The sequence below is a fragment of the Salmo trutta genome, chromosome 4 (assembly GCF_901001165.1).
Source record: "Salmo trutta chromosome 4, fSalTru1.1, whole genome shotgun sequence".
Taxonomy (NCBI): domain Eukaryota; kingdom Metazoa; phylum Chordata; class Actinopteri; order Salmoniformes; family Salmonidae; genus Salmo; species Salmo trutta.
In genome coordinates, this window is record NC_042960.1 from 12,665,711 (window position 1) to 12,688,834 (window position 23,124).

Consider the following 23,124-nt stretch of genomic DNA (forward strand, 5'->3'; position numbering starts at 1 on the left):
TTTGAACAAGAATATCTCCTGTCTAGACATGTTTACTGTTGCTGTTAATCCCATCATGGTGGATATACACTGTGTACAAAACATTAGTGTACTTTCCATGACCGAATGACCAGGTGAATTCAGGTGAAAGCTAAGATCCCTTATTGATGTCACTTGTTAAATCCACTTAAAAATCAGTGTAGATAAAGGGGAGGAGACAGGTTAAATAATGATTTTTAAGCCTTGAGACAACTGAGACATGGATTGTGTATGTGTGCCATTTAGAGGGTGAATGGCCAAGACAAAAAAAATGTAAGTGCCTTTGAACGGGGTATGGTAGTAGGTGCCAGGCACACCGTGTGTCAACTGCAACGTTGCTGGGTTTTTCCTCGCTCAACAATTTACATGTGTATCAAGAATGGTCCAACACCCAAAGGACATCCAGCCAACTTGACAACTGTGGGAAGCATTGAAGTCAACATTGGCCAGCATGCTGTGGAACGCTTTCGACACTTCAATATTAGGAAGGTGTTCCACACAATGTCTGGATGCAATATTTTACCCAGGAATATTCAACATTGAAATCTGTTACACTCGTTATTCTAAATGCATATGTGGATATTTTCTGCTAACAGAATGAAAATGTATATTTGTCTTTAAATCGGGGTTTGATCTAAATGTCAGAAGCTATCGAGTGGAATGGTTACTTTCTATATTAGAGAGTGGAATGGTTTCTGCTGGTGCATCCTGAGGTATCTCCTCTCTGAGAACCTCTTCCCATAGTGTGTACTAGCAAACGGCCTCTATCCCATGTGGACCCTCTGATGCCTCTTCAGGTCAACAGTCTGGGTGAAACGCATGTGACACTGGGTACAGCTGAAGGGTTTCTCCCCTGTATGGACCCTCTGGTGGATCTCCACCTTCTGGGGGCAGCTGAAGCCTTTGTTACAGAACATGCAGAGGAACCGTTCCTCTTTACTATTACCTGATGTTGCTTCCCCTCCCTGAGCCTGGGCTCTAGTCCTGTCGTTTGAGTTCAAAACCTGACTGAAAAGGACGCGGCCGTGTGAATCGAATGGTGCCATCGACGTGGACACTGGGTGTAAAGGGGAGTGGGTCGCAACATTTCGATTTGTCTGTAAGCTTTCCCTGTAGTCTAAGAAGTCATTGGTGTTGCCTTGCGAGTGTCCTTCTCCTAAGTGAGTCTGGTCTGCATTCCATGTCAGAGGAACGTCGCCCTCCACTTTCACAGTGACCTCATCTACGACCAGACCCTCCCCCTTCTTATCTATGCACCCTTCAGAGTATACACTACTACTGTACCGGTTCCATTCCCCTCTCATTGGATTAGTCTGTGTATCCAAAACCAATGGCATGTCACCAGGTATCATCTCTGTCTCCGTAACATATGAACAGGACGGGTCATTCTGAGTCTAACACGTCACCTGAGTCCTGATGGGACAGAACCGTCCTCAGGCTCGTGTTACCATAAAGTAAATACTCTGAGCGGGGAGCAGGAGGACAGTCAAGTTGTCCCAGCCCCGTTAAAGTCTCGGTGTCGGTCTCTGACTTGAGGACGGCGTTCGGCGTTCCACTGACCTCCGTGATTCTGCATCGGGTCCTGGGCTGCACTGGGAGGGTGGCGGGGTCCTCCATGGCTACAGGGGGTGCGCCAGCTTCTCCAGTATGAATGTCTTTGCTGTGCCGTGGGTCCTCCTCTCCTTCAGAACTCTCATGCTTGACTCCAGGACCTGCAGCCTCTGCATCTGCAGACTGATACAAGAAGAGAGGAGGTTATTACCGGTACATGAGTTTAATTGGATAACAATGTAGTAAGGAGGTCTCACAAGCTCCACTGGCAGATACATGAGGATGCTACATGTAAGGAAGTGAATAGCTGAGGGGAGCCTTTCTGAAATAAACTGGCCACATTTGATGTACTGTAATTTTGATGTAATACTATTACACAAACCTCTATCATGATAACGTGCTGGGTTGAGGATCCACTCCCCTCATCAACAGTGATTGGTTGGTCATCGCTCCATGTATTGTGTCCCGCTGGCTTCACAAAGCTCCTGTGGCCTCCAGTGAGATGTCCTTCACCTGAGTGATTGGGGGAAAAGAGGTGGTTAGGTTAGCTACTATCAATGCTATATTGTACACTATTGACACTGTCTAGAATTGGCAAGGATGTAAGGTAACACAATATTCAATAATAAAAAAACATTGTAAAATGAACGCATTCTTTATAAGTTAAGGTAGCAAACTCACTAAAAGTGGCAGTAATAAAGTCTCTCTTGAAAAAGCCAAACCTTGACCCAGAAAGTTTTTTATATTATCGGCCTATATCGAATCTCCCATTCCTCTCAAAAAATGTAGAAAAAGCTGTTGCGCAGCAACTCACTGCCTTCCTGAAGACAAACAATGTATATGAAACGCTTCAGTCTGGTTTTAGACCCCATCATAGCACTGAGACTGCACTTGTGAAGGTGGTAAATGACCTTTTAATGGCGTCAGACCGAGGCTCTGCATTTGTCCTCGTGCTCCTAGACCTTACTGCTGCTTTTGATACCATCGATCACCACACTCTTTTGGAGAGATTGGAAACCCAAATTGGTCTACACGGACAAGTTCTGGCCTGGTTTAGATGTTATCTGTCGGAAAGATATCAGTTTGTCTCTGTGGATGGTTTGTCCTCTGACAAATCAACTGTAAATTTCGGTGTTCCTCAAGGCTCCATTTTAGGACCACTATTGTTTTCACTATATATTTTACCTCTTGGTGAAGTTATTCGGAAACATAATGTTAACTTTCACTGCTGTGCAGATGACACACAGCTGTACATTTCAATGAAACATGGTGAAGCCCCAAAATTGCCCTCCCTGGAAGCCTGTGTTTCAGACATAAGGAAGTGGATGGTCGCAACTTTTCTACTTTTAAACTCAGACAAAACAGAGATGCTTGTTCTAGGTCCCAAGAAACAAAGAGATCTTCTGTTGAATCTGACAATTAATCTGGATGGTTGTACAGTCGTCTCAAATAAAACTGTGAAGGACCTCGGCGTTACTCTGGACCCTGATCTCTCTTTTGAAGAACATATCAAGACTTTTTCAAGGACAGCTTTTTTCCATCTACGCAACATTGCATAAATCAGAAACTTTCTGTCCAAAAATGATGCAGAAAAATTAATCCATGCTTTTGTCACATCTAGGTTAGACTACTGGAATGCTCTACTTTCTGGCTACCCGGATAAAGCACCAAATAAACTTCAGTTAGTGCTAAACATGGCTGCTAGAATCTTGACTAGAACCAAAAAATGCTATCATATTACTCCAGTGCTAGCCTCTCTACACTGGCTTCCTGTTAAGGCAAGGGCTGATTTCAAGGTTTTACGGCTAACCTACAAAGCATTACATGGGCTTGCTCCTACCCATCTTTCAGATTTGGTCCTGCCGTACATACCTACACGTACGCTACGGTCACAAGACGCAGGCCTCCTTACTGTCCCTAGAATTTCTAAGCAAACAGCTAGAAGCAGGGCTTTCTCCTATAGAGCTCCATTTTATGGAATGGTCTGCCTACCCATGTGAGAGACGCAGACTCGGTCTCAACCTTTAAGTCTTTATTGAAGACTCATCTCTTCAGTAGGTCCTATGATTGAGTGTAATCTGGCCCAGGAGTGTAAAGGTGAACGGAAAGGCACTGGAGGAACGAACCGCCCTTGCTGTCTCTGCCTGGCCGGTTCCCCTCTCTCCACTGGGATTCTCTGCCTCTAACCCTATTACAGGGGCTGAGTCACTGGCTTTCCGGTGCTCTTCCATGCCGTCCCTAGGAGGGGTACGTCACTTGAGTGGGTTGAGTCACTGACGTGATCTTCCTGTCCGGGTTGGCACCCCCCCTTGGGTTGGCGGATATCTTTGTGGGCTATACTTGGCCTTGTCTCAGGATGGTAAGTTGGTGGATGAAGATATCCCTCTAGTGGTGTGGGGGCTATGCTTTGGCAAAGTGGGTGGGGTTATATCCTGCCTGTTTGGCCCTGTCCGGGGGTATCGTCAGACGGGGCCACAGTGTCTTCCGACCCGTCCTGTCTCAGCCTCCAGTATTTATGCTGCAGTAGTTTGTGTCAGGGGCTAGGGTGTCTGTTTTATCTGGAGTATTTCTCCTGTCTTATCCAGTGTCCTCTGTAAATGTAAGTATGCTCTCTCTAATTCTCTCTCTTCCTTTCTTTCTCTCTCTCTCTCTCTCTCTCAGAGGACATGAGCCCAAGGACCATGTCTCAGGACTACCTGGCCTGATGACTCCTTGCTGTCCCCAGTCCACCTGGCCGTGCTGCTGCTCCAGTTTCAACTGTTCTGCCTGCGGCTATGGAACCCTGACCTGTTCACCGGATGTGCTACCCGTCCCAGACCTGCTGTTTTCAACTCTCTAGAGAAGAGGAGAGGTAGAGATACTCTGAATGATCGGCTATGAAAAGCCAACTGACATTTACTCCTGAGGTGCTGACCTGTTGGACCCTCGACTACCACTGTGATTATTATTATTTGACCCTGCTGGTCATCTATGAACATTTGAACATCTTGGCCATGTTCTGTTATAATCTCCACCCGGCACAGCCAGAAGAGGACTGGCCACCCCTCATAGCCTGGTTCCTCTCTAGGTTTCTTTCTAGGGAGTTTTTCCTAGCCACCGTGCTTCTACACCTGCATTGCTTGCCATTTGGTGTTTCTGTACAGCACTTTGTGACATCAGCTGATGTAAGAAGGGCTTTATAAATACATTTGATTGATAACGTTAGATGGTATTTACATTTACGAAAACCTTACTTACATACATGGCTACTGGTAGGTAACGTTCAAAGACACAGCTCACAATATATATATTTTTTTGATTAACTGAAAATCCTTGCTATCATCTCTGCAGACCATGACGAACGTCCGATAACCCAAATTACGTATTGAGTGGCACCTTTCGAAAACCCCACATCTCCTTATACGGTTCCTTTCTAAATATCCACTCCTTTCGAAACCACCACCTTTCCTGTGAGATTGATTTACATATAGGTAGGTGGCAGCATAGAGACCCAAAGGGATGACCTCTCAGAGATGTTGTCGCAGCTGGACCGCTCACACACACATCTGAACACATGTGCAGGAGGAACAGGCATATATTTACAGCCTCGGCCTTCTGCAAAATGTACCTCTTGCCATTCCTCTGTATCGGTCGAGGATCTTGACACTACTGGGACGACTGGCGAGGCCGCGCTCCCGTGACACTTTCAGTTCCAGTAGCTGTAGTTTCCTCCGCAATGTAATGTTTTCTTTCTGGCTTTGAGTTATTTCCAAACGAAACACTGCATAGTCGTCGTCTACGAGTTTACAGATCTCTGCCACGGCTGCATTCGCTAGAACCTCCATGGTGGAGGCTACTTGAGTGTGAAAAACCATACAGTTAGCTAACGTTAGTATCTAGCTAGCTAGCGTTACCTAAATAACGTCTATTGACAACGTCTCCAATGCGATTTAAATACCACATGTGGTAAGTGTGTGATATTGTGCCGTTAAATTAGTTATATTTTGAGTTCCAGGGTGTTAATAAATCCCCAAACAACAATGCTAACCTGGAAACTGTTCTTGATCACTGTTTACTTTTTTTGTGTGTAGTTTTCCGTCAGACTAGACGCGGTGTTAAGTATTACTGCCTTTCACAGGTCGGAGTGGGAATCGCACATTTTGTTCACAAAAAAATAAGCTATAGGCTACCTTTCATTTGATTTTTTATGCCGGTTTGATCGCGGGGGAGGCACTAGTAATGTCTGCAGTTTTCGGTTTGGCTAGTTGTTTCAAATGTATTAGTCTATAAATAAATATGTTTGCCAAAATCGTCATATCTCCCATGTCTTATTCGACGAGTAGTTGTTCTGAAATGTTTATTGCTTGCCTACATTTTACTCCCTCTGTTTAATATAACACACATTTATTAATTTCGTTGCCTATCCTGACGTGAAGTTTGTTCTATATAAAGTATTTGACTTTGTGGGCCACAAAGTATGACTCTAGTGACAAAATTAAGGAAATTAGGGGGGGATTTCAGCAGGCAAGAAAATTGCCTTAATTTTGTCACTAGAGTCAAATACTTGCTATAGAACAAACTTGACGTCAGGATAGGCAACCGTGTGTGTGTTATCAAAACAGAGGATGGAGTAAAATGTAGGCAAGCAATACAAATTTGCTAGTCGAATAAGATATGGAAGAGATGACGAATTTTAGCAAAGAGATGTATTTATAGACTAACACACTTGAAACAAATAGCCAAACTGAAAACTGCAGACATTACTAGTTCCTCCCCCGCAATCAAAGGACACAAAATACTTTCTGCTACTAAAAATCTGTGAAATGTAGACTAAACTGACAACGGAGTGAAGAGCAGAAATCTAAACAAGCAAGCAAGTCGCAGCAATGAAGAAGAATTGAGTGCGTGCGCGTTTACGCTAGGGGGGATTCTGGCAGGGGGGAGATATTCGGCTCAAAACCGGCAACTAAGGAGAATGAGAGGCTCAATTAAAGATGTTGCAGAACTGCTGTATTTTAAGCACTCCTCCCTTCTGCCCTGATGTTGCTACGACAATCAAGCTATTTTTACCATCCCTGTAACTGTCGCTTCTGCAGAGAGAGTAAAAATAACAAAAAACTCGGCTATATAAGAAGCATTAGGCTCTCTGTCTGATATGAGATTTTTAACACCTGAGTATGCTCCTCTCATTGCGCTGGCGCTGTCGTAGCCTTGACCACGACATTTGTTTGCCGTTCAACTGGATGGTTCGAGCCCTGAACGCTGAGTGGCTGACAAAACATTTATTTTACACTTCTTATTACGTTGGTAACCAGTTTATAATAGCAATAAGGCACCTCGGGTTATATGGTCAATATTCCACAACTAAGGGCTGTCTGTATCCAGGCACTCACTTTGCAATATTTATTGCTTTTTCAGTCGCGTTCCTGAAGCCCAAGAAACAAACACTTAGTTTCCTAGTACATATGGAAATTAAAAAGGTTTATGAATTAATGACTTGTTGGAGGGTTACTGTCAATGATTTATTACATTAAAAAAAAGACAATGACAGGCACAATTGCCCTAAACTACTTTGACACACCGTAGGCTACTCAAGATACAAATGTCTCTGCCTCTTACTGATATGACTTGCTGGCATAACGTTATCGACTAGCTTGGGTTAGCTAGTTAGTGGCTAATATTAGCTAGTAGTGTTGTAGTCTCTTCTGACAGGACCAGGGGCAGACTTAGTGATTTGGAGGCCCCAGGCAGAGGCCAGTCTGAGCCCCTCAGCATCAGATACAGTACCTATAGAAAGTCTACAAGCCCCTTGGATTTCTTCACATTGTGTTACAATGTGGGATTAAAATGGATTGAATTGCCTTTGTAATAAATAAAAAGAAAATCGACACAAAATACTCAAACTGGAAGAATAATCTTGAATTTGTTTTTTAAATTTATTCAACCCCCTGATTGAATATTAGAGACACCTTTGGCAGCGATTACAGCTGTGGGTCTTCTTGGGTAAGTCTCATGAGAGCTTTGCACACCTGTATTGTGCAATAGTTTCCCATTATTCTTTAAACAATTCTTAAAACTCTGTCATATTGGTTGTTGATCATTGCTAGACAACCATTTCCAGGTCTTGTCATAGACTTAAGCAGATTTAAGTCAACTGTAACCTGGTGTAACAGCTGTCCAACAAAGATAAGACTGGTTTCAGCACCAGTGTAACAGATGTGATCGTACTTCGTAACTCTCCTGCGTTGTGTTTTTAAAGAAAGGACTGTCCAGCCAGCGAGCCCAGTTGATAGGTATGTATTCTGATGATAGACACAAGGAAGCACATTAGATGTGTAGGACAACAGTATGTTGATGGCTGTAGATTCGTGATTCGTCACTTGCATGTCAATATCAGACGCTATTTTGTAATCAAATATATCATAATGACATAGTACACAAAATACAATAAATGTAAGTACCTGACGATAGGCACAAGGAAGCACATTAGATGTGGAGGACAACAGTAAGTTGATGGCTGTAGACTTGTGATTTGTCTGTTAGTATGGAAATAACTGAATTAGCACGGAGCTAATGAGACAACTACAATTAGAGCATGCTAGCTAACGCACACTTACAGAAATAACATACAAAAACACATCCCAGGATGCCCCAATATCTAGCAGGTACTGTACGCATACAGTACACCAAACATTAGAAACACCTTCCTAATATTGAGTTGCACCCCCCTCTTTTGCCCTCAATTTATCAGGGCATGGAATCTGCAAGGCGTCGAAAGCGTTCCACAGGGATGCTGGCCCATGTTGACTCCAATGCTTCTCACAGTTGTGTCAAGTCGGCTGGATGTCCTTTGGGTGGTGGACCATTCTTGATACACACGGGAAATTGTTGAGCGTGTCAAACTCAGCAAAACAATAACGAGGTTATATACAAGGACTACCAGTATGGAGCCAATGTGCAGGGGTATGAGGTCGTGGAGGTAATACAGTATGTACATGTAGATAGATAAAAGTGACTAGGCAATCAGACTACATAAACAGAGTACCAGCAGCGTATGTTAAGTGTGAAAATGTGTGTGTGAGGGTATGTAGTGTGTGTGTGTGTTGGGAGTGTCAGTGTACTGTAGTATGTGGGTAGAGTCTAGCAAGTGTGCATAGAGCCAGTGCAAGGAAGTGAGTGCAAAACAATTAAGATAAATAAATAATAAAGGGGGTCAATGTAAATTGTCCATTTTGATTAACTGTTAGAAGCTGTTCATGTTCTTTTGGTCCCAGACTTGGTGCTCGGGTACCGCTTGCCATGCAGTACAATGAGAACAGTCTATGACTTGGGTGGCTGTGACACCGCCTGGTATAGAGGTCCTGGGTGGCAGGGTTCGGCCCCAGTGATGTACTGGGCCATATGCACTACCCTCTGTAGTGCCTTGCGGTTGGATGCCGAGCAGTTGCTATACCAAGCGGTGATGCAGCCAGTCAATATGTTCTCAATGGTGCAGCTGTAGAACTTTTTGAGGATCAGAGGGCCCATGACAAATCTTTTCAGCCTCCTGAGGGGTAAGAGGTGTTGTCGTGCCCTCTTCACAACTGTGTTTGGACCATGATACGTCCTTAGTGATGTGGACACAGAAACTTGAAGCTCTCGACCCGCTCCACTACAGCACCATCGATGTGAATGGGGGCGTGTGCGCACCTCCATTTCCTGTCGTCCACAATAAGCTCCTTTGTCTTGCCCACGTAGTTTTTTGTCCAAGTGTCACATATCTCCCTCAAATACATGGGTTGCTTGAGTGGCGCAGCGGTCTAAGGCACTGCATCACTACAGACCTGGGTTTGAACCCGGGGTGTATCACAACTGGCCGTGTTCGGGAGTCCCATAGGACGGCGCACAATTCGTCCGGGTTAGGGGAGGGTTTGGCCGTCATTGTAAAGAAGAATTTGTTCTTTAACTGACTTGCCTAGTTAAATAAAGGTTAAATAAATCAAATAAAACATTGTACCCCTGCACATTGATCTGGTTCACTCTGTTATAGCTTCATTCTTGTGCATTTTATTCCTCGTGTTACTATTTTTATAAAAAAAGAATGTAACTGCATCGTTGGGGAGCTCATAAGCAAGCATTTCACGGTCAAGTCTACACCTGCTGTATTCGGCGCATGTGACAAAGAAAATTTGATTTAGAAGGAAAACGGTGTTGCAATTGTGGTGGGGATCATGATCCCGAGTTCCTGGACTGCCCTGTAAGGGTGAAGGAGATTGAGGTGTCAAAAGTTAGCAGTCAATCAAATTTCCTATGCGATTTAAAGAGGTGAGAAAACAAGCAACGCTTGCGAAGCTATTGTACTGGATGCACCACAGCCTGTAGTACAATTTTGCTGCCAGGTGGTGATCATTGCCAGTTCTAAACTGTACGGCTCAAGTGTCAAAGAAACTGGACATTATTGTGGCTGCGGCAGAAAAGTAGTTCGGACTTCTGATCATCTTGAGCCTGTGTAGGGATCAGATCTGTTTTACTTTTAACAGAAAAGTAGTTTGATTTAGTTTATTCATTTTGTTCGTTTGTATGAATATATCCTGTTTCCATCCCACACAGTAGGTGGCGACATGCACACTAAATTGTGTTAAAGCCAATATACCATTGAAGAAGAAGTAGTAAACGGAAGTAAGCGTTGACCAAGAACAATTTTCACGCTAGCGTTTTTAGTGTTGTTATTTAGACATTTATTAACACCATGGAACTTAAAATATGACAAACTGGACTGCACAGTATCAAACTTACCACAGGTAGTCGTTAATTCGCGTTGGAGTCAGGGCTTGGTTGATGGTATCTAGCTAGGTGGTAACGTTAACTAACAATGGCTAATTGTGGGGGTTTTCACACTCAAATAGCCTCCATCATGGAGGTGCTAGCGAATGCAGCCGTGTCAGAGATCTGTAAACTCGTAGACGACGACTATGCAGTGTTTCGTCTGGAAGTTACTCAAAGCCAGAAAGAAAACAGGACATTGCGGAGGAAACTACATCTACTGGAACTGAAGGTAGCACGGGAGCGCGCAGAGAGGACAACGCGAGAGCGCGTCGTCGCCAGTCGACCCAGTAGTGTCAAGATCCTTGACCGATATAGAGGAATGGCAAGAGGTACATTTTGTAACCAATTGGGTTAACACTTCGTCAGTTTTTGGATAGTATGAAATAGTTCCCCTGATTACTTAGCTATCTTGCTCAAATACATATCATATTCTAACCAGTTTCTGTATGTCCTATGATTTACTCATTGAAAACTATGACGCAAATCAAATCAACTTGTCACATGCACTGAATACAACAGGCGTAGACTTTACCGTGAAATGCTTACTTATGAGCCCTTTCCCAAAAAGGCAGTTAAAAAGTAAATAGTGACACAATAACAATAACGAGGCTATATATGCATGGAACATATCAATTGATGTTCCCTGTGGCTCAGTTGGTAGAGCATGGTGTTTGCAACGCCAGCATGGTGTGTGCAACGCCAGGGTTGTGGGTTCGATTCCCACGGGGGGCCAGTACAAAAAAAAAAAATGCATGAAATGTATGTATTCACTACTGTAAGTCGCTCTGGATAAAAGCGTCTGCTAAATGACTAAAATGTAAATGTAAAATCTATAAATGGAATATCAAAAAGTTAATTAAAGTATCACCTTACATCCTGGACTATTGTAGACATTGTCACTGGTGTATAATATACCGTTGAGCATTGACAGAAGCTAACCTAACCACCTCTTTTCCCCCAATCACTTGTTCAGGTGAAGGACATCTCACTGGAAGCCACAGGAGCTTTGTGAAGCCAGCCGGACACAATACATGGAGAGAGAACCAACCAATCACTGTTGATGAGGGGAGTGGAACCTCAACCCAGCACGTTATTGTGATAGAGGTTAGTGTAAGTGTTGCATAAAATATTACCGTCACTTTGTATATCAAATGTGTCTGGTTTATTTCAGAAAGGCTCCCCCTCAGCTATTCACTTGATTACATTGTAATTTATCTGCCATAGGGAAGCTTGTGATACTTCCTCACGACATTGTTATCCAATTTAACCTCTCTTGTCAGGCTGCAGGTCCTGGGGTCAAGCAGGAGAGGACTAAAGGAGAGAAGGAGCCACGGCACAGTGGAGACATCCAGACTAGAGAGCCCCCTGTAGCCATGGAGGACCCCACCTCCGCCCCAGCGCGGTGTAGGACCCGACCCAGCATCACCGAGGTCAGTGGAACGCCGAACACCGTCCTCAAGTCAGAGACAGACACGGAGACTTTAACTGCAACACACAGCCTCTTACACACAGGATCTGACCACAGATTAGACCCAGAGAGACTGGGGCTCAGGCCACTGGGCTGTTCTCCTGCTCCTGGTTCAGAGTACTTACCCGTATTTCACCAGAGCCAAAGAACGGTTCATTCCCGTGGAGATGGTGATGGTGACACGTTAGACACTGGTGGGGATGTTCCGTCTTGTTCTTACGCAACAGAAATGGACCCTGACGACATGCCCTTGGGTTTAGACACACAGGCTGATCTGTCCAGAGGGGACTGGAACCATTACAGTAGTAGTGGATACTCTGAAGGGTGCCTAAATAAGAAAGGGGAGGTTATAGTCATAGATGAAGTGACTGTGAAAGTGGAGGGTGACTCTCCTCTGACCTTGAATGCAGACGAGACTCACTTAGGGGAAGGACACTCACAAGGCAGAGATTTCTTAGATTACAGGGAAAGATTAGAGACAAATCCAAATGTCGCAACCCACTCCCCTTTACACACACTCAGGGATCGGGACCCAGTGTCTACGTTGATGGGGCCTTCTGATTCACAGGGCTGCATCCTTTTCGATCAGGTATTGAACTCAAAGGACCAAAGGGCCAATGGGAGGGGAGGGGGAGCAACATCAGGCAATAGTAAAGAGAAACGGTTCCTCTGCATGTTCTGTAACAAAGGCTTCAGCTGCCTCCAGAAGGTGGAGATCCACCAGAGGGTCCACACAGGGGTGAAACCCTTCAGCTGTACCCAGTGTCACATGCGTTTTGCTGAGGCTGGCAATCTGAAGAGGCACCAGAGGGTCCACACAGGGGAGAAACCCTTCAGCTGTACCCAGTGTCACATGCGCTTCTCCCACTCGTCCAGCATGAAGAGGCACCGGAGGGTCCACACAGGGGAGAAATATTAAAGCTGCCCCAAGTGTGAGAAGAGGTTTTCCCATCAGAACTAGCTGAAGATGCACATTTAGGTCCACATGGGAGAAAGGCTGTTCACCTCTACGCAATGTGGGAAGAGGTTCTCAGAGAGGAGCTACCTCAGGATACACCAGCAGAAAAAATATTCCACTAAATAGCCTATGATGTTTAGATCAAACCCTGCATTAAAGACAAATTAATTTTCAGTATTGTCAGCTGAAAAGATCCACAGATGCATTTGGAATGACGAGTGACAGATTTTAGTGTTGAATATTCCTGGGTAAAATGTTGCATCCAGACATTGTATTGTATTTAAGCCTAAAATGTCTGTTACATATTGTGTTTGTACTGTGTAGGCTATTTGATGTATATTACTTACATTCAACTACTTTATTTTTTCCCCAAGACAATTTTTATGAGAAAACGATTGCAGTTTAAATTTGCCTGTCCCGACTAAAAGAAATGTTGGTCACCCGAGAGTTGTCTGTTCTTTCAACAATTGATTGGTAGAAATTTGAAACATTTTTCAATATATATAGTGTTTTAATAAAATCAACTGTATGTACTAGATTGTGTGATGCTTTAAAGGGGAATTGCACCAGCTGATTTGGCCTTGTTTTTTGGCTTGCTCCTCAAGAAATGCTAGTGGCCATGACAGAAGCCAAACATGAGTTGGCTTGGGTGTTTGGATTGATGTGGGTGTCAGAACCTTGCCCACAGCTTTCCCCTCACTCAGTCACAACAAACAAACCTCCTGCAAGTTGAGCTCAATAACTGCAGGCAGATATAGAGAAGCTTTGAATAGATCATTAGCCTAAAGAGTAATATGAGAAGAATGTAATTGCTAAATTGATGTAGATATTCAAAAAAATTGTTTTGCTAACTTTCAAACGTAGTCACAGGTCCATGTAGAATAAACAACACTTTACATAATACCATAGAAGCACAGTTCTGCTGATATAACATTGTGAACCTTTAATCTTTTATTGTCCTTCCCAGCCGATACGAATATTGTGCCTATCTGCATTTTGTCTGGGGGCATTGGGGCTACCTTAGCAAACATGTCCGAGTAGCCATACCTTGTGTGGTGTCCCGTTCACAACAGGAGATCCCTGATCCTGGTTCAGAATACACAGGGTTCCTCCCTCTGCATATTGTCTGATACCATTTAATAAAAGAAGTAAAAAAGTTGTGTCTAGTAAAATGTTAATGCCAGGTGCCGTGTCTTTCTCCCTACAGAGACATCCGTATCAAGCCCGTCTGTCAGTCTGGACTTCATCACATCATCTTGCAAGTCTCCATGTGCTGGCTCCATACATGTTTCTGTGAACACATACATAGTCACTGTTCTATTACCAATGGCAGTTATGACCTATCCTATCTGACACACAAACGGGTACTATGTTGAAGTTTTAGTCTGACCTGTTAAACCTACCTATTTCTGTTCTCTCTATTGATGACCGTTGGTGAGCAGGCAAGAGGTGAGGTCTTTTCCAGAGCCCCATTGATGGGCATAGCAGCATAGATCAGCTCCTGGCCCCTCAAAGGCACTGGTGGGTCACAAACACACACACTATCAATGGTGGTTATAAATAGCCTGGTCCTGGTGGAACCAACCGGATCGCTTTGTTCACCTTTGCACTTCACCTATCAAATGTGAAGGGATCAGGCTGGATCCACCAGGCTAGGTTATGCCCTGGACATTATATGCATCTAAGAAGTAAAAAAAATAAGCAACAAATAATGTCAGTTGAAATAAAATATATGTTTCACAATTGAGTTATTTGTACAGATCAGGAGCCTGTGAACGCTGTTGCCGTTGACAGGTGAAGGTTGCTGGCCGGATACTTGCCAACATGCTAGCTATATTTTAAAGACTTGTTACTTAGTTTTGAACACTTGTCAAACTACTTCACTGCCTGTTCATTGATTAATTGGTGACTGAAAACATTGGTGACGACTTGATCAAGCTTATGAATATGTAAAACTTAAAAAAGGTACTTGTGGTTCTCAGCAACTTGAACCAGCACTGAAATGTAAGCAGTGGGGTTAAGGTCTTCCCCCTCACTGCTCTTTTCCTCAGGTTGAAGCATATCCCTAACATCCAGACAGATGTCAAGAACTTGGGAACCTCCCAGCCACCAGGATAATCATCTTGTTCTTGGAGTTTATTCACAAGGTTAAATAGAAATAGATCCACCCATGTTATTCTCTATCATGCAGAATTGTAGCTAAACTTGTAACTTCGGAAGCTCATTCAATATTACAGACGTGGGTTATTTTCTGACGGACAACACAAGCCTAGCCCCCCCCCCCCCCAAACACAACCTTCCCATTGAAAACCATTGAGTTGGAGTGCCTTTTACGCATCCATTTGTCTGATTGGAAGGCACCCTTATAGTCCTCAATCGACAATGTCAACTCTTGCTCTCTCAAGAGCATTTAGTACCTCGATCCATCTCTCTACAGGTGCTACAGAGAGAATATTCCAAGGACCTCCAGAGACTTCTGACCAATTATCTGCGATCTCGCCAGAGCACAGAGAAGCAAGGTCCGCTGGTGGTAATATACTTTATGCTCTATGTAAACCCCCTTCACTATGGCTGTCTGTCTCTGTGTGATGACATACTGTAGCATATAATCCAGGGCCACTGGTTGGATTGGATTTACTGTACTCACTCCAACTCATGCCCTCTCCTCCCTCTAAAAGTATTCCAGACTTTTATAAAAACAAACGTGTCCATCCCCCTGTCCCCAGGGGAGTCTGCTGGGCCATGGAACTCTAGAGCGGCACATCAAAACACCTGCCACCATGTCAGCTATCAGCAGACAGTTCCCTGAGGAAGGATGCAACCATCAAGGCTTTAAGAGGGACAAATTAAAGGGGATGTTCACCAAATGCAATAAAGTTTTGTATAAACTACTCATGTTCATTTTTTAATAGGTTACAAAACCAGAACTGTTTTAGCCTGGTCTCATTTTTACTAACTACTATGGTAACTTAAACATCTGACAACATGCAGACTTTCTCCATCAAGATAACACTTGGTGCTTCTGATTCAAAGAGGTCTAAAAATCAATGCAAGTCTCATATCCAGGGTGAATAAATTATTCTTCATGTATAAAAGATCACACAGGTGTGCCAACTAAAATATATATCCCAGACAGGCCTGAAGTATAGGACAAATAGGCTGTGTTTAGACAGGCAGCCCAAGTCAGATTTTTTTTCACCAATTGGTCTTTTGACCAATCAGATCAGCGCTGAAAAAGATCTGATGTGAAAAGATCTGGGATTGGTCAAAATACCAATTAGTGGAAAAATATCAGGATTGGGCTGCCTGTAAACGCAGCCAGAGGCAAGTGAAAATAAGTCTGTTCTTGTGTTCGTAGAAGTTGTAAGAATTTGAGTGGTTACACACAGTACATGTTAAATGGCTACGAGACATAAGGAGAGGCTGTAATCAAAGGGAAGGTATTGCTAAAGGCCCCTGTATTCAGTCAGGCAGCTTGAAGCATATGTCACCATCCGGGCCCTTGTCACAGCATGCTGAGGCCTGATAGGGAGATGACAATAAATACATTATGGAACTTTCATCACCAAAGTCGTGTTAGCATTTACTGCACGTTTCTGAACAAACCAACCATTTTGTTAGTGCCATTGATATAAATGGGCAATTCAAAGCAGTTTAGTTTATTAATTCGACCATTTTAAAAAACAAGCACACAAAACTTAAAGGCCATACATGCACATTAATAAAATCATCAAGGATAACACAAAGTCTGGGACTTATTTCCATTGTGGTCCTCTTGAGACAAGATGACTAGACAAGATCAAACACAGTATGGCAGTGAAATAATAAAACAGAAACATAGAAGAACAACATCTATCTCATCATTCCAGTTACATCATAGGGGTTATTCATATGGGCACAGAAGACACCAAACATATTTTTACTTTATTTTTAAAGCTGTCCAGTGAGGACGTTGTTTTACAGGCAGAGGCAACTCATTCCATTCTGAGGCTCCAGTATAGAAGAAAGTACCTTTCCCAGCATTACTCCTGAACCTGTATAAGCACACATCAGCAACACCTGATCTGGTGCTGTGATTGTGTGCATCCCTAACACGAGGAAAGTAATCACTTAGACATCTGGGCGCAGGACCATAAATACTCCTGTAAACCAAACCTAGTCTAATCTGAGACACCCTAGCCTCAACAGGCAGCCAGTTTAGTTTCTGAAAGCAGCTCCTGCCTATGTGAGTGTGTGGACTCACCTTCAATACTACCCTGATCAGCTTATTCTGGGCTATCTGGAGCTTCCCCTTCATAAGTTTAGATAAGCCCCCAAACCAGGAAGTACTAGCATAGTCAAAATGCAATGAGTTCATAAGCATTGACTCATACCTCAAGGGTCCTGTGGTGGCCTGGTAGCATGCTGCTTTCTAGTGATCTTACTCCCACTCCACCTGAAATGCAATAACAAAAACAATATGCCTAGTCAGTAAATTGGCTAAATAAACACTAATGTAATGTACACACCAGCCAAATGATACCCAACCAATACAGCCTAGTAGTCTATTAGCAGTGAAATTGGGAGGGGCATTTTTCTTTCCAACTTTTCAGTCACTAATTCATCAATAAAACAGGCAGTGGGAAGAAGTAGTTTGACAAGTGTTCAAAAGTAACAAGTCTTTAAATATAGCTAACAAATATATAGTTTTTATTTTCTAGAAACCTAGCTAACCTAGCTAGCTAGCTTTCCCCCAGTACTTTCAATTTAGCGAGATCGCTAGCTAAGTAATGGTATTTATATCAACTTCACCAATCAGATGGTTCACTATCAAATATATTCGGTTTCCCCTCGCATCTAAAGCAGCCTGATAAAGCTTGCCAGTTGATAGTAAAGCTAGGATGAATGTCAGAGGCCAGCTAGCTAACCCAATAGCGATCGTCAATGCAATGGCTGGTCTGGAGTTCGTCTCAAATGTACCATTATATTTCACATGATAAGCAAACTACAACAACAAAAATAATCGATGTACACAGATAACAGAGACGATTACCTTCAAGTAGATCGTTGTGGTTTTATTTACTTCATCCTCATTCATGTGGGTAGCTACTTCCTGATATTTGATTGATGGAACAGTCCAGCCAATGGTTAGGCGGCTGTGGTTTTGGTAAAGGGAACTGATTGGTCAGGAGTAAAATATCCTGCCCCCAGAGCTGCGAAAATCGAATTGTACTCTCTTTTTTTGTAACTGACAATTAACCTGTCAGTCTATGTGGTTGTTTTTTGTTTGAATTGTTTACGTGTTCGCTATGCGGGGGAAATGGTAAAACAAGCGGAACTACGTGGCTAAGAACTGTTGTAACGGGGATTATTATCGTAGCAACACACTTTTGGAGTGAAGGCAATCCCACGCTGTTAGCTATGTTTTTCGTGTTTAGTTCGTCAAGGTTGAAGCGTATATGTTAGGATGGTAACGTTATAATAATTATGGATGAAGCGTGAATTCATGCCAAGAATAAGAAGTGTGAAGTTTTTCATTTCCTCCCTTCTGTAATAAGCAACCAATTCGGTATTGTAATTGTATTAATGTGTTTAATCTGATACTGTTATCTCCGGCTAAACTGGTTTATGCATGTAAGCACTTCAGAGTTATATCAAGCTAATAAGTCGCTCATAAGACAAGAAAGTTGTAAGAGTGTGCTTAACTGTATTTTGATTTACTTTATAGTCCTCACGGAAGGTGATAATTCTGACTACCACTACAGAATAAAACCGCCAGTTAAAATCAAGGACCAGTTGTGCTCGTGGTTACTGGAGGGAGCTACACAGAACGTTCTACAAATGTACAAATATCTTGGTAACGTGACAACAGTGACTCAGAACGCTCAGATTCTAAATCTGCAAGTGTATTTTTGATTCACAGCAGAATATTAATATTCGTAAAAAGGATTTGTAATGATTCTGAAAATAAATTGTTTGCAAATCTTATTGAACGTATTCAAATGTTAGGTTACAAGTTTGAGACATGATACAAGCTTGCGAAATTAAATTACACATTTGCAAATCGTACTTGCAACCACTAAATTCAAAATGCAAACTCACGTAGTTCTGTCATTATAAACCCATACACATTAGCTGTAGCAAACATTGCCACTCAATAATTAACTTACTCAGCCACACAAGTCAAACACTTACATTTGGCTGTATTTATACTGATGTACGTCACCATGTCACTGTGTTCATCAATGCACCAACTGACCAAAACATGCTCATGTTAAGTCCTCCTCCAAGTCTCCCTTTTACCTCATTTAACACACGATTTAACAAAAGGCACATCTCGATAAGTGGCCTTTCCTCTTTTGTTCTCTATTGCTTCTCTATTGTTCCTCAAGCAAGGGGGAGGCTAATAACATCACATTTGACCATCATGCCAACTATTGAGCAGTTGTGTCTAGAAAACACTATTTTGCTCAAAACATATGTTTTACCTTTTGGTGTATGTACACTTTACTGTATTTATACTTGGGACATTGTTTTTCAACAGGAAAAGTTTTTTAAAAATCGCTGGTTGACATCGTAACTGTTTCTGTTATGAAAAACCCCAGAGCTCAAACGCTTATCTATCATCTGTGGTATGGGATCTTTACAAACAGTCCTTGACCTCAAGCTGTTTACAGTAAATGGCCGGAAGGCTTCAGGTCTTGTGATGTCTGAGGTGAAATATTAAACATGAACTAAAGTGAACCTGTACTTGATATTCCAGAATAACTGGTCTCTACAAACTGGGTAAGAGTGTTCAACATTTTAATGTCTGTTTAAGATGGCAATTATCCACATACCCCTCATTAACCCATTGTTAACTTGTCATTTGAAACAGGATTGTAAAATACCCTGTTTTTACGGAGACAGTAAACCTAGGCAGTTGAATATTTACGTTACTGTGGTGATGTAAACCAAGATGGAATAAAGTCATTATATAATTTTGTATATTCCAGCTAACACTGTTCTTTCTAAACAAGTCTTCTCTGAATATCAGAGATACTGCCCATAAAAGGTCGTGATTTGTTGTTGATTTCTATTTATTAATATTTCTGTGGTGGAGACACAATGTCTGCGCAATAGACCTTTTGCACAACGTAGCAACGCCCACTTCCTACCGGATTCATAGCTTCCTGTCCCGATCGCGTCCTGTCAGCCTGATTTTAGCCATACTAACCTCGAAGTCGCTCGTTTTATCATTATCTCAGTATATTCATATAATCACATTTCTATAGTTTTTTGAATCATTCTTATTGAAAATTCTGTTTATCCTTTCAGTTAGTGATTTTTGTAATTCGATTATTGTGTTGTGTCTTTTTTTGTCTCTCTTAGCTAGCTATTAACGCGCTAACTAGTAAGGTGTCTAGCAATTAGCCATCGCCCCCTCCCTTACCAACGATGGCACTGTTTTACACAAGGCACTCGCAAGAGCTGCCAAAGATAACAGTGATGGATGTACATCGTCTGGCCAAGACAAGTAGCAAAGCACCGACCTCCAAGTTGGAAAAAGGATTCAAACTTGGTCTCCAGTTACCTTTTCAACTATGAAGGTAAGTATTGCCAAGTTGCCTATCAGACCAGACAAGGACGTTTACTCAAAGCTGTAACGTAGTTTAAGACATGCCTTTTACAGTAGCTAGTTAACATTATGATTGCTCATTCTTTTTTATTCCAAACAGTTTCGAACAGTGACAAAGTGCCACGAGAGGTCAGCATAAGGGCTTGCTGCCACAGGTCCATGAGGAAAAATGAGAAACCACACAGTTTGAGTGTAGGGTGAAAAGTCATCTGTTTGTGGCTGTTACACAGTCAGAGATGAAGCCTAGTCTAAGACTAAGATGTTCCTGTCAATGGACATCTGCGTTAAAAGGCATTGCTTAGTCTAGGACTAGGCTTAACCCATGTCTATGAAACTGTTCTTAGTGTAGTAATTGTTCAGTTGTCTTCCTTGATGTTTCTGTAAGCTCTGTTATGTTGGACGCATTAGATTACATTTAAACAAGGGCATATACCCTTAATAGAAAAGTTTAAACCAGTATTGCTGTAATGAATTTAGTGGCTGTTGCATGTTGCGCCAGTCACTTCTGTTTGTTGGTCGTGACGCATGTTGAGTGATTTTATAGTCTAATAATTTTCTTTTAATATCCCCACGCAGGTTGTACTGAAGCCCTCTGAGCTGGTAACAATGACACAACATCACTGTTCATGTGTTGCTGGCACCTCATTATGCAACCACACAGTTGCATTACTATTCCAGTCTGCACACTATTCCCAGATGGGAACACCAGTCGTCCCACCTGTGCACAGCTGCACAGAGGCCGAGCAGCAGTGGCATAAGCCAAGGACAATGGTATGTTTTAATAGCTATACCACATATCAACATCATATGGTTATAATCACATAATGCTTATAAATGATTTAATGAAAACTTAAATTGTCTCATGATTAGAGCTTCAGTGCCATACAACTCTCCTTCCATGGCCTCCAACTGCTCTTAAATACAAGTAAAACTAAATGCATGCTCTTCAACTGATCGCTGCCTGCACCTGCCCGCCCGTCCAGCATCACTACTCTGGACGGTTCTGACTTGTGGACAACTACAAATACCTAGGTGTCTGGTTAGACTGTAAACTCTCCTTCCAGACTCAAATCAAACATCTCCAATCCAAAGTTAAATCTAGAATTGGCTTCCTATTTGGCAACAAAGCATCTTTCATTCATGCTGCCAAACATACCCTCGTTAAACTGACCATCCTACCGATCCTTGACTTCGGCGACGTCATTTACAAAATAGCCTCCAATACCCTACTCAATAAATTGGATGCAGTCTATCACAGTGCCATCCGTTTTGTCACCAAAGCCCCATATACTACCCACCACTGCTACCTGTACGCTCTCGTTGGCTGGCCCTTGCTTCATACTTGTCAACAAACCCACTGGCTCCAGGTCATCTACAAGACCCTGCTAGGTAAAGTTCCCCCTTATCTCAGCTCGCTGGTCACCATAGCAGCACCCACCTGTAGCACACACTCTAGCAGGTATATCTCTCTGGTCACCCCCAAAGCCAATTCCTCCTTCGGCCGCCTCCCCTTCCAGTTCCCTGCTGCCAATGACTGGAACGAACTACAAAAATCTCTAAAACTGGAAACACTTATCTCCCTCACTAGCTTTACGCACCAGCTGTCAGAGCAGCTCACAGATTACTGCACCTGTACATAGCCCATCTATAATTTAGCCCAAACAACTACCTCTTCCCCTACTGTATTTATTTATTTTGCTCCTTTGCACCCCATTATTTCTATTTCTACTTTGCACTTTCTTCCACTACAAATCTACCATTCCAGTGTTTTACTTGCTATATTGTATTTACTTCGCCACCATGGCCTTTTTTGCCTTTACCTCCCTTCTCACCTCATTTGCTCACTTTGTGTATATAGACTTATTTTTCTACTAAATGATTGACTGTAGGTTTGTTTTACTCCATGTGTAACTCTGTGTTGTATGTGTCAAACTGCTTTGCTTTATCTTGGCCAGGTCGCAATTGTAAATGAGAACTTGTTCTCAACTTGCCTACCTGGTTAAATAAAGGTGAAATTAAATGTAAAAAATGTGATTTAGAATAGTGCCCTTGTACTGTCTTTACAGGGTCTGCAACCTGGGCCCATAGGCAAAATGACCATCACCAAGCCCACCAAAAAGCACATGGCAGAAGGAGAGATTAGGTGAGTATTCCCTAATAGCCAGTATAGTAGGTAGTAGCTGGTCATATCCTATTACACTTTGACTATATAACATGATTTAATTTCAGGTGGTTTCAAGAACATTGTTTAGATTGGCTAACCACAGTGGCTGCTTTGGTTTGTAGAAGTACACTCTACAGCGCCCTTTTTGGACCGCTCCCTAACCTCTCAGTTCTCCAGATAGAAGAGGCAAACAAGAACTTTGACCCTCTATCCAAGCCATTGATCTGCAGCATGGGGGATGTCTGCTGAAAAGCTTTTAGTCGACTCCCACTTTGGAAAGGTATAGGTGGGGAGCCTGCTGTCTTACCAGCAGCCTCCAATCACAACGCGAAACAGTTCACCATAAGGAGACACCACCATTCCCTTCACTGCCATTCCCTTCACAATGTTAGACAATGTGGATGGTCACAGCAAAAAAAGGAAGATGCAATGCAGTAGTAGCCCATTGCTCCTTGGCCCATGTCTTCACAAGAGGCCCACACTGGTTGTTTTGTGAGAAGGCAAGCCACAGCCCAGATGCAGTTGATGCTTCCCATCAGTGACATGAGGATCTCTTGGACAGGGTAGTTATTCCACTGGAATAG

At 42.8% G+C, this 23,124-nt stretch overlaps 2 protein-coding genes across 2 annotated transcripts in view; one reads left to right on the forward strand and one right to left on the reverse strand.

Annotated features, from left to right (window-relative positions):
* Positions 1–5,758, reverse strand: part of LOC115191388 (uncharacterized) — a 29,691-nt gene extending 23,933 nt beyond the window's left edge. Inside the window, exons 1-3 of the mRNA XM_029749263.1 lie at positions 5,177–5,758; positions 1,952–2,082; positions 1,579–1,752 (exon numbers count right to left, since the gene is read on the reverse strand). Coding sequence (XP_029605123.1) covers positions 1,579–1,752; positions 1,952–2,082; positions 5,177–5,423 — 552 coding nt within the window. The 5' untranslated portion in view covers positions 5,424–5,758. The remainder of the gene's footprint in view (positions 1–1,578; positions 1,753–1,951; positions 2,083–5,176) is intronic.
* A 5,968-nt stretch (positions 5,759–11,726) lies between these two features.
* On the forward strand, positions 11,727–13,682 carry LOC115191593 (zinc finger protein 354B-like). The gene has a single exon (XM_029749381.1). It carries the CDS (start codon positions 11,727–11,729, stop codon positions 12,738–12,740), a length of 1,014 nt encoding a protein of 337 aa, XP_029605241.1. The 3' UTR covers positions 12,741–13,682.
* The last annotated feature ends 9,442 nt before the right edge of the window (positions 13,683–23,124 follow it).

What these genes read in the sequence shown, in the direction of transcription:
- LOC115191593 (XM_029749381.1), top strand. Translation starts at nt 11,727, where the DNA reads ATGGAGGACCCCACCTCCGCCCCAGCGCGGTGTAGGACCCGACCCAGC.